This window comes from Dermochelys coriacea, chromosome 2 (genome assembly GCF_009764565.3).
Source record: "Dermochelys coriacea isolate rDerCor1 chromosome 2, rDerCor1.pri.v4, whole genome shotgun sequence".
NCBI lineage: Eukaryota > Metazoa > Chordata > Testudines > Dermochelyidae > Dermochelys > Dermochelys coriacea.
In genome coordinates, this window is record NC_050069.1 from 77,219,417 (window position 1) to 77,233,622 (window position 14,206).

A 14,206-nucleotide genomic window follows, 5' to 3' on the forward strand; every position below is an offset into this window, starting at 1 on the left:
CACAAGATAGTGAATAGTACCAGTACAAAATATGTATTTTTCATTTTAAAATAGAATCTTCTTTGTTCTCATATGTAGGTAAGGATGGTGAAATCTGTGTTTTTTAACAGAGAAAATGTATAATGAAGGACTTCTGTGAAAAGCTCATGATTTTTCTGCAGCATTACCACCTAGCCAGTTATTTCCCATTTTGTATTTGTGCATTAGATTTTTCCTTTCTAAGTAAAATGCTTTGCATTTATCTTTATTTAATTTCTTCTTATTGAATTAGTACTTACTGGTTTTAGACCAGTTCTCCAATTTATCAAGGTCTGTTTGAAGTCTAATCCTGCCCTCCAAAGTGCTTGCAATCCCTCCCAGATTGGTGATATCCTCAAATTTTATAAGCATACTCTCCACTCCCTTATCCAAGTAATTAATGAAAATATTGAATAGTAGCACACCAAGGACAGACCTCTGCAGGACTACACTAAACACACACACCCCCAGTCTAATCACAAAGCATGATAACTACTCTTTAAGTACGGTCTTTCAACCAGATGTGCACCAACTTTATAGTAATTTCATCTAGACTACATTTCCCTAGTTTGTTTATGAGAAAGTCATGTGGGACTGTGTCAAAAACTTTACTAAAATCAAGATAAATTATGTCTACTGCTTTTTCTCTATCCACTAAGCCAGTAACCCTGTCAAAAAAGGAAATTAGGTGAGGAGGGCATGATTTGTTCTTGACAAATCCATGCTGGCTATTCCTTATCACCTTAATATCCTCCAGATGCTTACAAATTGATTAATAATTTGTTCCAGTGTCTTTCCAGGTATCAGTTAGGCTGACTGATCTATAATTCCCCAGGTTCTCCTCGTTCCCGTTTTAAAAGATAGAGTGATTTGTAAACTTCACCCTAAAGGTGGTAAGATTCAACCTCATCCTGGTCTCTTTAAGCAGAGTGTTGCACAGCCAGTGGACTCCTACTAAGAACACACTTTTCCTGGTCACCAAGAGTTTCTTTCTGGGATCTCTGTGCATTAAAGCTATTTTGGGTCATGGCAAGTTAGATGGTCTCTGAGGTACCTGGGATCCAGCCCATTAAGGGCTTTGAATATTTGGACCAGAATCTTCAAGCAAATCCAAAATTGAATAAGGAACTAGTGCAGTATATTAAAACAGTGCTGTGTGGGCTCTTATATAGAATACAGGCCATTGCATATTGAATGACTGGAACTTTTATGTGGCATTTCCCACCATCCTCAGTTATAGGGCCAGACTCATAGTGCTGTAACATTTACTTTTAAAATTGCATGACAAATATATAGATATAGATTAGATTATCAAGTGTGGAAATAGAGATAATCAAAAAAATTAAAGCAATTAATATTTTTCATTTTGTTTGAAATTTCTGTTATATATTTAGGGTTTTTTCAATGACAATTTTCTGAACTAAATTTTCTTGAGAGTTTTTGAAATATTTTCTTTCCAAGGGGGATAAAACACATTGCCATTCATTTTCCCTTTGTAAAAATAGAGGGGGGAATAAGAAAAGTTTAAAAATAAAAAGTATTTCTTTTTCTTTCACTGAAACGAATTGAAATTTTTCAACAATTTTTTACTAAAATGAAATTTTCTGCCAAAAATGTTTGTTTTGGCCAAAAAATCATTTTCCATTGGAAAAAAACTCTTAACAGAAAATTTCTGGCCAATTCTGTAAGGAACCTTAAGAAGAGAACAACTGAATGCATTGCTTAGTCCTTTAGATGCTGTTGTTCACAGTAGATAGATTGTAGTTGTTCACAGTAGCCTGTAAATTTTAAGCTACTATTGTAAAATGAAAAAATAAACCAGAGCAAGGCCATGAAAAATTACCTTAATGTTTAATTTTAATCTTAATTATCAAACCAGCCTAATAGCCTACACGAAAGCAACAAAGTAAAGAGTTTTGGCAGTTTTCAGTCATTCATTTCTGGACTTCAGATTTCCATGAAAAACCTGAGAAGAATGAAATGTTATACTAGAGGTTACACTATACAATGAAATTTCTTTATAAAGTATAATTAAGAAAGCTAGAAACTTCATTTTTTTACTATGTGAATGGGCATTGCATTACTACAAAATGCAAATCTAAAAAAAAAATCTCAACTAAGAAGACCGCTGGATGTTAACCAAGTGCGTTATTACTATGTTGAAGTTCATTGATGCAAAATGGCTTGTCAGTGAACCAAAGTACATAATTTTGATTAGCCAACATTAAAACCAAAAAAATTGCTTCCAGAGCTTTTTCTTCAGAACTAAGTAACAATAATGTTTACCATCATCAAATGAATGTTGGTAGAGTTAGTTAGTTAGTTAGTTAATGTTTTTATTGTATATCACTTTGAAAAATGAAAAACACTAGGAGGATCCTAGAGTCTCATGCTTTTCAGATATGTCGCGAGAATGCCACAAAACATTCCAGTGAATGCCATTGTCTGGGTAGCTTGTAACAGCTGGGATAAAATTCCACCAAGCGAGTAGAGGTGGCCCAGAGGCAGACCCCCCCCCCTTATTACATGTGTTCATCGAGTCTGTTCTGATGTTGGACTCTCTAGCCATCAAACCCTTGAGGCCTCATAGGAACGGACCAAATTGTGAATGATTGCTACAGCCGACTGTTTGGCTAAGCGTTAAAGAAGACTAGGACCCCAATTCTACAAGCTGATCGCTGTTGCTACATAGCGCTCCACTGAAGACACACGAATTAATTTGCAAGAATAGAGCTAAGTGCTAAATATTGTTATGTTTTGTTACAGTGAAAGAAAATGTCATCCTGTAAACTATCATACTTTTCCAGGTATTTTAGATTATATCTGTTGTTATATTCTTTTTATAGAGCACAGTAAGTACATCAAAATGTGACATCAACCCTGGAATCTCTGTATTCAGACCACTCTACCACTCCAAATAACTATGCAAACTATGCAGTTTTTTTTCTAGGTATGTAGTACAATATTACTTTATGACGAACTTATAGATTCATAGATACTAAGGTCAGAAGGGACAGCAACTTTGTTGCTGCCTCCTGATCTCTTTCAACCTAGGATTTTTTACAGCATTTTTACAGTATAATTAGAATAACTTTTGATTATTGCATTGGAGTTTGAATTTCTGTGGGCCAACAAGGGGGTACATTATTTATTTGCATCTTCCACTCTTTGCAGCACTACCAATGCAAAGATATTATTCTTTGTAATTATAGAAAGAAAGGGTCTCTGTAGTGTTAAGTGACCTTTCTGTGAGTGATCAGCCTTTTCTCTTGGTGAAGTGGAAATGTACATTACTAAAAATGTGAGTAAATAGGAGGGCTTTATAAATCTCAAGACTGTTCAAATTGGAAGAAATAAATGGATATGTAACTATACTGTTGAGTTTTTCCCAAGAGAGTGCTAAAAGAAAAGCCATTGTCTCACTTAATCTGCTCTAAAGTATTGACAGATATGTGTAATCAAATTGTGATGATGTAGAAGAAAATTTAATGAGGCAATAATAGGCAAATAAGTTTGTGTTTAACAGTCTAAAACTAGAAAAGGAGTACTTGTGGCACCTTAGAGACTAACAAATTTATTAGAGCATAAGCTTTCGTGAGCTACAGCTCACTTCAAAGCAATAATGAAATTGTAAACTGATTTTTTTGTGTTTTAGACAAAGTATATAAATTGTAGGGATCAGAACCAAAAAAGTTCTCAGTCCTAAACAATTTCAGAAACTTTTTCACAAACTTCTGAACCTCAATCCAGCATAAAAATCTGCTGAATTTTACATCTAACCTCAAATGGAATCCCTTTGAACTCATACATTTGCTTTGTTCAAAGTAGATGATTTCTCTTTTACTGACTCAGTGGGACACTCCATGAGGACAAGGATCAGGCCTAGCAAACCTCAGTTCATAATGAGGGCTCTAGATTGTACATGACATTTTAACAGAATGGTTTGTATCATTTTTGTTTGGATATTTTTCTCCGTAAAATACAGAAGCATTGGATTAAAGAGGTCTGTTTCTCAAAAGTTTCTAGTGGTTTCTGTGGTTCTAAAGCATTTTACCACCATCTTCATGGATCTTTTGTCATGCTATCACTCTTTCCCCTTCTTTAAAGAATTTGCTTATTTTCTGTTCTGATGTTTGAATGACTAGATGTCTTCCTCATGCTGCCTTTTTTGTTTTGCAGACTATGCTCATTTACATTTTCTCCAACAGCAGTGTTATTTATTCTTTTGCCTATTTTTGCCTTTGCATTTTCACTTGCACTCTCAATCTGTACTTTTTAATACTTTTTTACTTTTTACTTTTTTTACATCCATTAATTTGTTCCTGTGATATCTTAAATTCTTTTTCAAGCACTTCCTTGTCAGTCAGAAGTGCATGGAGTCTTGATTCAGCTTTGTTGCAGCATTTTCCAGATTCTTCACTGTACTTTCTGATTGATTCTTCAGAGCATTATTCTTTGTCCATTTCTGTCATGCTAACATTTTTTCCAGTCCCCCCACTGAAATTCCCTGAGTCATGGGACTTTAATGGGGTCTTGACTAAATTAATGAAAACCCTTCCTGAGACATTTTAGAAAAGCAGAATTACAAGATAAATAATCATTCTGTGGTGAGGATGGGGGCATAAGTTGAGACAGTCTGGGGAAAAGTTTGTAGTGGAAGCACAATTCCAGGTGTCTGTGTGCACTGAATGATTGTAGAATCTACATCCTATGAATTTCCTTAGTAACTGGCATGCAATTAGCATAAAATTTGTGGCACCTGCCCATTACATTTCACATGTCACTGGTGGAGTTCAAGCTGGAGTTCTAGCCTGGGACAAGCTGCAGGTAGGACCTAGAAGAAAACAAAAAAATTAGTTTTAAGTTTAAATGTGATGAATGTCCCTTTTGCCCAGCCCTTTTTGCAATGAGACTGGTAAGTGAGGGGAGATTTGGGAAGGAGTGAAAGTGCATTTAACTTACAATTCTGCAGCAGTTTGAGTTTCCATACCAAACACAGGAAGAATTGGTTCCACCAGCAAACTCTCAATCTGTAAGGAGAGAAATATTTTCCAAAGTAAGTTTGTTTAAGTTCTGGAGAAGACAAACAATTTCTCTTTTTGGTCTTCTCTTGCTCTTTTAGAATAATTTTCCATGCCTGAGGCTTTTTTTTTTAATGGGCCTTATATACTTTGGCTGGTATGATCCTCAAATACAAGACAGTGGTGACAATTACAACATTGATGTTTATTCACCATTTGCAAGTTGTTAACTTTTCCACAGTTTTCCTAGTATTCTCTGAGTATATGACAGTAATATGAAGACTGCAGTAATGTTAATTACTTGCAAATACTGATTGTGAACATATTAATGGCAACCCATATATCCCTAAATCAAGGTGCCATCCTGGAAGCAAGCTGTGTCTCCCACACTCCTCATAACTTACTAAGGGAGGCAATCATCTCTATATCTTTGCTTTTATTATTTCCAGGTTTCTAACGTGTCCATAGTATTTGAATACTCTTAACAAATTATTACTGAGTTCAAGGATGATTTTTGAATGGGGTAGGAATTTCTGCCCTTTGGTCTACTTCAAAGACCTCTAATTTGAAGCACTCAACTCAGAGAAAAAACAAATGACCCCACCCTGGCCTTGTGAAAATAACTACCCAAAGAGATAAGTCTTCCACCGTGTTCTAAAGGTCACAAGACCCGAGCTCTGTCTAAACTTTGGCAGTCTGTTTTGTGGCTGCATGCCTTTTTCTGGGAAAGCTCTTCCCCCAGCCCCAATGCATAAACTAGGTTCCATCAACAAGTGTCCCTGCTGATGCCACCTTCTGTTCTAGGACCCCAAAATATGTTTACACAGCAAATAAAAAGCCGCTGCTAGCCCTGGCCAGCCAATTTGGACTCTCAGGGCTTGGGGTACGTGGCTGTTTCATTGCTGTGTAGACGTCCAGGCTTGGGTTGGCGCCCAAGCTCTGGGACCTCCCATGCCACAGGGTACTAGAGCTTGAGCCTGAGCCTGAGCCTGAGCCTGAGCCTGGAAGTCTACACAGCAATGAAACAGCCCCGCAGCCCAAGCCCCATGGGCGTGAGTTAGCTAATATGGGCCAGCCGTGAGTATGTAGTTGCTGTGTAGACATACCCAAAGAGGGAGAGAGAGAGAGAGTCTGAGAAAGCCAAACCACATGCTCTTTCAGGGCTTTTTAGATAAGCACCAGAATGTTGAACTGGACTTGGAACTGGATGGATTCTGTGGGTGCACTTTAAAATTTTGCTCTGATTTTAGAGGAATTACCAATTCCAGCATAATTCATACACTTAAAATAGGGAATACTGCTCAAACTTGTAACCTCTAAAACTAGAATAAATGTTGTTACACATTCTGTAACCACAGTCGGCCAGGAAATATTGGGGTGATATACTCTTGTCGACCTGCCCTGCTTAGAAGGTGAATTGCAACATATTGTAATAGCTGCATATTCCAGTTATTCAAAGTACTTTCCCCTGCTGACTAACGTCATCTTCTGTTTTACCAGATTGAGCCTGTTGGCTTGAGCAGCTTTTCATTCAGGTCTGTACTTTACACAGACATTGGTATATTGGGAGACTACACTATTTAGCAGTTGTTATTATAGGAATGTATGGTGATAAAAAATGTTAATTGATTTGTCTATTGAGAATTTAGCAATTACTATGCATCATCGGTAAAGATAGCATCCTGAATCTCCATTTTCTTAGAAAACCTTTATTGCTATGGAAACTAAAATTAAAACAGAATTGTTTGTTCTATATTTGAATAACATGAAACAAACTTATTTTTGATAGTCATTGTTCATAATTTAATAAGGAAAATGAGCTTTTTCATTGTTCATCATTTATATTCTATTTATGTAACATGATGGGATAACATATTAGTACTTCACTGTAAAATGATAAATGTACAAGTTATAGTTTTGTTACTTTGACATGGAAAATAAACTAGCTAGTAGATTTCCCAAATTTCAGAACACCATACTTTGAGTAAGTGCTTTAAAGAATTGTAAATAAATGAATAGTTGCACCCAGAATATACATAGGCCATATCAAATTATATCTATTTTTATGTAATTGTGTTTGATGTATTTTAGGGTTATTTATATAACTTATGTATCATTGTTAATATTTGCTTTATATATGTATTTCTGTTTACAGTGCATAATTTTTCATTGTGATTGGTTTGGCAGTCTGAACTGTATTGGATATGACACTTCCACATTCTTAGGTTCAGATCTCAGGAGTAAGAGAGGTTCAGATTCTGACTATGAAGCATAACAATTTAGAACCCTGGGGGAGCATCTCTAATCATGTGACCTGACAATTTAAGTAGAATGTCATAGTCTCCAAGTTCCAGTTCCTTTACTCCTGGAACAATTAAGGGACCTTCAGTATTCACAAGAGCTTTGTAATGGTTTTCCATTAGAAATAAATGTATAAATACATTTCCTAACCTCTAAATTTAAGTCAATAATTTTTGTTGGTCTTCATAGTTTTATATCAGACAATTTTCCATGTGTTTTACTCTTTAAGAAAAGGTCATACAATTGTTACAGTTCTTTCTACAGAATTTTATTCATCTTTTTGTAAAATATATAGTCTTTTAATGTTCGGTGTTTATTCTCTTTGTGGGGCTTGAGTCCACCCCCATTGGCTTAACATGGTAAAAATTGCACTTGGCTGTGTGCCAGTGAGGTGGTAGAATTCTATCAGCAACATCTTTCATCAGGTAAGGACAGCTTTCCTTTCTGGTAGTAGCTACAGAAGGTATGTGTTGAATCAAATGTATTTCCTGGACTCCGTGGGTGAACTACCCTGCACACGACCATCCTTTTCATTCCCATCGGAAAGAAGGATGTGTACTCTTTCCAACACCATAACGTACCCCCCCAGTGAGCTGTACCCTGGTTTGCAGTGGCAAAAACCAGCATGAGCAAGGAGATAATCTTTGCCATAATACATATTTTTTGTTTGTTTGTTTTCCTGGGATTGGGGAAGGCAAGGGGTGTTAAACTTCCTTAAGTTTGGACATAACAACCAGCACAGAATACTTGGATGGTAATTAAAATTCCAAAAACTATTTAATTTTTTCCTCACAGTCAATGTAATAATACACGGTAGAATTTATATTTTCAAAATTTGTACAATTTCTGTACTTGCATACACTGTAGAATTTGAGCTGAGTACATTGTGAAATTTCAGCATACTCTAACTTTTGTTCTCAGCCAGTCTTCATGAATTTACTAGTTTGTCTATTTTTTGTGACTAACAAAACATGGATCATTAGCTACCTCAATTTTTAAAGATGAAAATGACCCGGTGTTTCCTCATACCATTTGACCAAGTGTTTGGCCAGGCTGTGCTCTGGTTAAGGATAAAATTCAAGAAATGGAGACTTTTGACTGTTCAGACATTTTTATACAGTAGTGGTGGCCTAGTTTATCTTCTGTTATGAGAGCGTGTTTAAGTTTGATATATGCATTTCTTACTAATTTCTTAAGGAAAAATATAACATGACTTTGACTTTCATTGATTTATATAAAAAGGGAACAAAACATTTGAAAAACAAGAAGTTGCATTTCCCCTCATTTTATGGGTAAAGGATATTTTGAATGTCATTCAACTAAGGTAGTTGGTAGGATTTTGCACATTAATGTTAGAAATGTAACTGTAAATAAATAATTATGGAATATCAGACTTACAATTATAACTATAAATTGTAATTCTAAAGAAAATATTATTTTGCATGTTTTACTATAAAAACATTCCATCAGACATACTAACATTTTAATACTTTTCTTTTCCAAAATAAATAATATATCATTATATAATCTTAATATTCAAATTAGCAGAAATGGCTCAGAAAATAAATGCACTCTATTGAGAAACAGATAATTTGTCCTGTCCTGGTTCTCCTCCTGTGTCTTTAATCTCTCCTTCAGTATGTCCTTCAGAAGACTCACTTCATCCCATCTCAAACTTTTTGTGGGGTTCCACACGGGATCTGGTGTTCTTAAACCCCTTCTTTTCTCCTTCTACCTTATCTCTGGGCAATATCTGTAAACACAAATTCAACTACAATCTCTATGATGACAACTCACAGATCTACCTCTCTGCCCAAGACCTGGCTGCTGTCCAAACTAAAATTTTATCCTGTCTTTTTGGCACATCCTCTTGAATGTCTAGACATGAGCTCTACCTCAACATGGCTAAAATAGAATTCTTAATTCCCCCACACCGACAAAAAATCCCTCCTGGCCACCTCCTTGATCACTGTGGACAACACCACCATCCTTCCTATCACTCAGGCCTGTAACCTGGATGTCATCTTTGACTTGGACTTTTCTCTAGGTCCTCACATCCAAGCTATCTTTAAATCTTGCCGATTCTTTCTACATAACATCTACGATACGGCCTTTCCTATCCATCCACACAGCTAAAACTCCTATCCAGGTACTCCTCATCTTGTGTCTCAATTTCTGCAACCTCTGGCTTTGATAAATGCAATGCTTTACTCATATCTGTTCAGAATACTATCACAAAGATTATTGCTTTGAATATGCCACAGCTCTCTTTGCATCCATCCACTAGTTTCCCTTTCTCTGTCACATCCAACATAGGCTCTTTGTCTTCATTCTCCAGGCCCCTCATATCCTATGCCACTTTACCTATCTCTCATTAGCTATCAAGATGTTTACTCCTCCCTCTAATCAAACCACAATGTCAGTCTCCATTGTCCACTTGTTAGATTTTCAAACAAGCATCTTTGTGTTTTCTCCCATGCTGCTCCTCATGCTTAGGAGGAGCTCCCCATAAACATCTGCAAAGCTATCTCATTCTCCTTCTTCAAAGTGCTCTTTAAAACTCTCCTTTTCTCTGATGCCTACAAAAAAATCAACAGCAGTTAGGGCACTGGTGTGCTGAGATCCCTTATTGTCATTCCGACCAATATTTTATCCTTGTTTTCTTGTACTTATCTGTCTGTCTGTATTCATCTGCTGTCTCTTCTCTCATCCTTAGTTTGTAGGCTCTTTGGGGCAGAGACAGTCTTCTTATTCTATGTTTGTACAGTACCTTGCAAAATGGAGTTCTGGTTCATGACTAGGTTCTATGCTAATACAAACAAAAAAATAACAATAAATTGGAATATTCCATAATGACAGCAACTGCAAGGCTGGGGGGGATTTAATATAACCTTTCTTTGTTTATAAATATAACTGTACATTCTAATGTCATAATTTGTTTCAATTCTTAATATATTTGAAGTGTTTCATGACTACATCTTTCTGAAATTAAATAGTGTTTTTGTGAGCTCTTTCAGTAATAACAAGTATTGCCAAACATATTGTTTTTGTCTTTTATTATGTCTCTAGTTAAGTTTCAATTTTACACTTAAACCAGAGATTTGGCCTCATTATTATGTGTGAAAAATATAGCATAACCTCTGCAAAATTATAGCATTTATTCCTTGAGTATAGAATAAGTGTTTTTAGAATTTCCAATGAAATCCACTGATGGAAATTAAATTAATTTAACATTGGGTCCTTTAAAAAATTTAGTGTTATCAGACCTTTTTTTGGTCCATAATGCTGTCAGTAACAAAATTATATAGGCTCCTTGAACTTTCATAACTGAAAATGCCTTCTTAAATAGAGGATGAAGAAAAAATCTGATTCGCGGGAAGCCGGGGTGGGAGTGGGAGGTGGAGAAGCAGAGCGGGGCAGCGCCTTCAGGGGCGGAGGCGGAGTGGAGGTGAGGTAAGCTGGGGCTGGGTGTGGGGTGAGGAGCTGATGGTGGGTGCTCTGCACCCACCAAATTTTCCCCATGGGTACTCCAGCCTCGAGGAAAATTCAGAGAATACCATGAAGAACAGACCTTTTAAAGATGGTGCTAGATCCTAGCTTACTCCAGGTACTCAGCCACAAGCTGCCCTAGCGGTTTCTGTACTCTTTACAGTGGTGAGCTGGAGCTGGTTCGCACCGGTTCGCTAGAATCGGTTGTTAAATTTAGAAGCCCTTTTAGAACCGATTGTTCTGCGAGAGACAATCAGTTCTATAAGTGCTTCTAAATTTAACCGGCCAAAAGTGGCGTTTAAGCGCCGACTCCATGAGTGCTCCAGCCCTGGAGCACCCAAGGGGAAAATTTGGTGGGTGCTAGAGCACCCACCGGCAGCTCCCCGCTCCACCCCCAGCCCCAGCTCACCTCCGCTCTGCCTCCGCCTCCTCCCCTGAACGCACCACCCTGCTCTGCTTCTCCGCCCCCGCAGTCTTCCCACTAATCAGCTGTTCGCGTGGGAAGCTGGGGCGGGCTTAGAAGCAGGCGGCAACTTCGCACTCAGGCCTAGGGAGGCGGAGGTGAGCTGGGGTGGGGGAAGGGGGTGCGAGGAGGGCTGCCTGCACCGCATCAGGTAACCCGGGGGGCACGCAGGAGAACCGCTCCGCGCCCCAGCTCACCTCCGCCATCCTCGGCCTGAGCGGGAAGCCGCTGCCTGCTTCTCAGCCCTCCCCAGCTTCCCACCAAACAGCTGATTCACAGGAAGCTGGGGTGGGGGTGGGAGGTGGAGAAGCAGAGCGGGGCAGCATGTTCGGGGCGGAGGCAGAGCAGAGGTGAGGTGAGCTGGGGCCGCGTGTAGGGCAGGGAGCTGCTGGTGGGTGCTCCGCACGCACAAAATTTTCCCCGTGGGTGCTCCAGCCCCAGAGCATCCATGGAGTCAGCGCCTAAGGTTCCACTTTTGATGTGATCAGTAGGGGGAGCAGCCGCTCCCCCTGCTCCCCCCTCCAGCTATGCTCCCCCACCCTTAGGAGCCTGAGGAACCTGCCGGATGCTTTCTGGGAGCTGCCCCAGGTAAGCACCGCTAGGACTCCCCACCTCGCCCCCGGCAGGTCCCTCTGGCTCTTAGGGGTGGGGTGGGCACCCACTACAGTGGCCCACGATATCCTCCTGTCCAGTTCTGGGGGCAGTCAGGGGACAAGGGAGGGGAGTGGATGGGGCAGGGGTTCTGGGGTGGGGTGCGTCAAGGAACGTGGGAGGTTGGATGGGGCAGGAGTCCCGGGGGGCAGGGATGGGCAACGACCCCTTCGTGGGGTGAGAAGGGAAACAGTTCTTAAGATTGTTAAGATTAAGATTGGCAGCTCATCACTGATTTTTCACTGCATAGGGGTCCACCATCTTCTCTAAGGGCAGCTAGGCTTTGGTATTTTGGGGAAACAGTTGGAGGCAGTGGACTTTTGAAAGAGGGCATTTTAACTGAGGGCAGCTTGTGGCCTAAGGGCAGGTCTACACTACTGCAGAAGTCCATATAACTTATGTCACTCAGGGGTGTGAAAAAGTCCTCCCTCTCCAAGCGACATAAGTTTTGCGCTGTCCATACCAGTGCTATGTCGGTAGGAGACTCTCTTCCACCAATATAGCTTCTGCTTCTCGCTGAGGGGGAGTAATTATGCTGAAGGGAGAGCACTCTCTTGTCAACATCGCGCATCTGGTGAAGAAGTGCGGCTGTGCTGATAGTGCTGTAGCATAGATTTGTCCTCATTCGAATTGAGAACAATAGGAGATGGTAGCCACTTCAAAAGGTCAATTCTTCATGAAATTGCCTGTAATAGAACATTATTCGCTACCATCTGCTGAAGAAGAAACTTCCAGTTGTAAGGAATTGACAAAAAATTATCATTAATCCTATTTTTTTAAATTCCCTGTTGCACCAGATCTGCCGAACAGGGAAGGCAGAAAAGAGGGGGAAACTAGTTGTGTATGCATGTGTGTGAAGCAGAGACTAAGAGAATGTGGGTGGCAGAAGGGAGGAACTGGGATGTATGAGCATAGGGGAATGTGGCTGATGGAGGGGAGGGAGAAGGTGGGCATGATAGAGGGATGTGTGTATGGCAGGTTATGCAGGGGAAGTGCAGAAGGTAGAGGGAGTTTCATGGTGAATATGCATGCAGTTGAATGCATAGGGAAGGGGAGTTTAGTGTGTTTGTGCAATGGAAGATGGAGGCTAAGAGGAGGCTGATGGGGTACACGCTGGTTGCTTTGCACAGCTCTAGCAATGCAAAGTTACTTTAAATCCAGTTTAATTGCCCAGTATGCTCTGGCTATTTTGTGCTGCTCCAGAGTGGAGTAAAGTAGCCCGAGTATATTGATGAATCTGGCCACAGAACTTAAAATTAAAATAGTTACTTAAGAGTGATACTTCACATATTCAAAGCATTAGAAACATCACATGATAACGTTCACTTTCTTGTTCAGGGTTTATTTATTAAAATAACAAAAAAAAAAAAGAGAGAAAAACTAAGTTAAAATGGAGTTACGGTTGAGAGTGTACATCATTAATTTAAGGTTAAATACACTACAGGGATGATGTGATTATTGCATAATCGGGCATTATAACCCCAAGAAATTCAAAGTTAATGTTAAACTTAAAAGAAATCCAAATATGTTAAGTTATTGAACTACATATTAGAGTACCCCAAAAGCCTTAACTCTGCCCTGTAGAGGAGAAAAATTCAGATGTGCCTTTAAAAATCAGTTCAGTCTAATCTGGGACTAGAAATACTACAATACCTTAATCATAACTATATGGCTATTGCATAGTATCACTCAGCCTAGTGAACACTGAAAAGTAAAATCATTATAGGGAAGCGTTTATGACATTCTGTAGAAACTAAGGAAATGTACATTATCTTTTTTTGCAGAAAGAGAGTTTATGAAATAGCACAGAAAGTCAGTAGTTGCTATTTTAGCTATTTTTAACATTGTTTTGTAGGCAGAACATTTATTAATAATTTGAACCTATGACATAAATGTACTGTGTGAAATCCTGACTCCATTAAATTCAATGAGAGTTTGCCATTGACTTCACTGGGATCAGGATTTCATCCACTGTGTGTGTATTGTACAAATGTGCATAAATGATAAAAGTTAAGAAAAATGTTATAGTTATTTAAGCAGATATCTTTCAATAATTGTAATCAGTAACCTTTCTCTTTAGATTACTCTGGAGCAGATGATAAAAGAAAATTTGTGGTTAGCACAAGAGTATCAGATATTTCAGAAATATTATTTAAATGATAAAGAATACCTTCTGGATCTCTATGACGATAGGGTCAAGATGGAAGCTGCAGTTAGAGATCAGCAGCAGGTACAGTACTAATATAATACATTTGCTCATTAA

General features: G+C 38.8%; 1 protein-coding gene across 1 annotated transcript in view; it reads left to right on the forward strand.

Moving 5' to 3' along the window:
- The window catches only part of CCDC178 (coiled-coil domain containing 178), a 371,835-nt gene that overhangs the window by 242,629 nt on the left and 115,000 nt on the right, over positions 1-14,206 (forward strand). Inside the window, exon 18 of the mRNA XM_043507112.1 lies at positions 14,024-14,173. Coding sequence (XP_043363047.1) covers positions 14,024-14,173 — 150 coding nt within the window. The remainder of the gene's footprint in view (positions 1-14,023; positions 14,174-14,206) is intronic.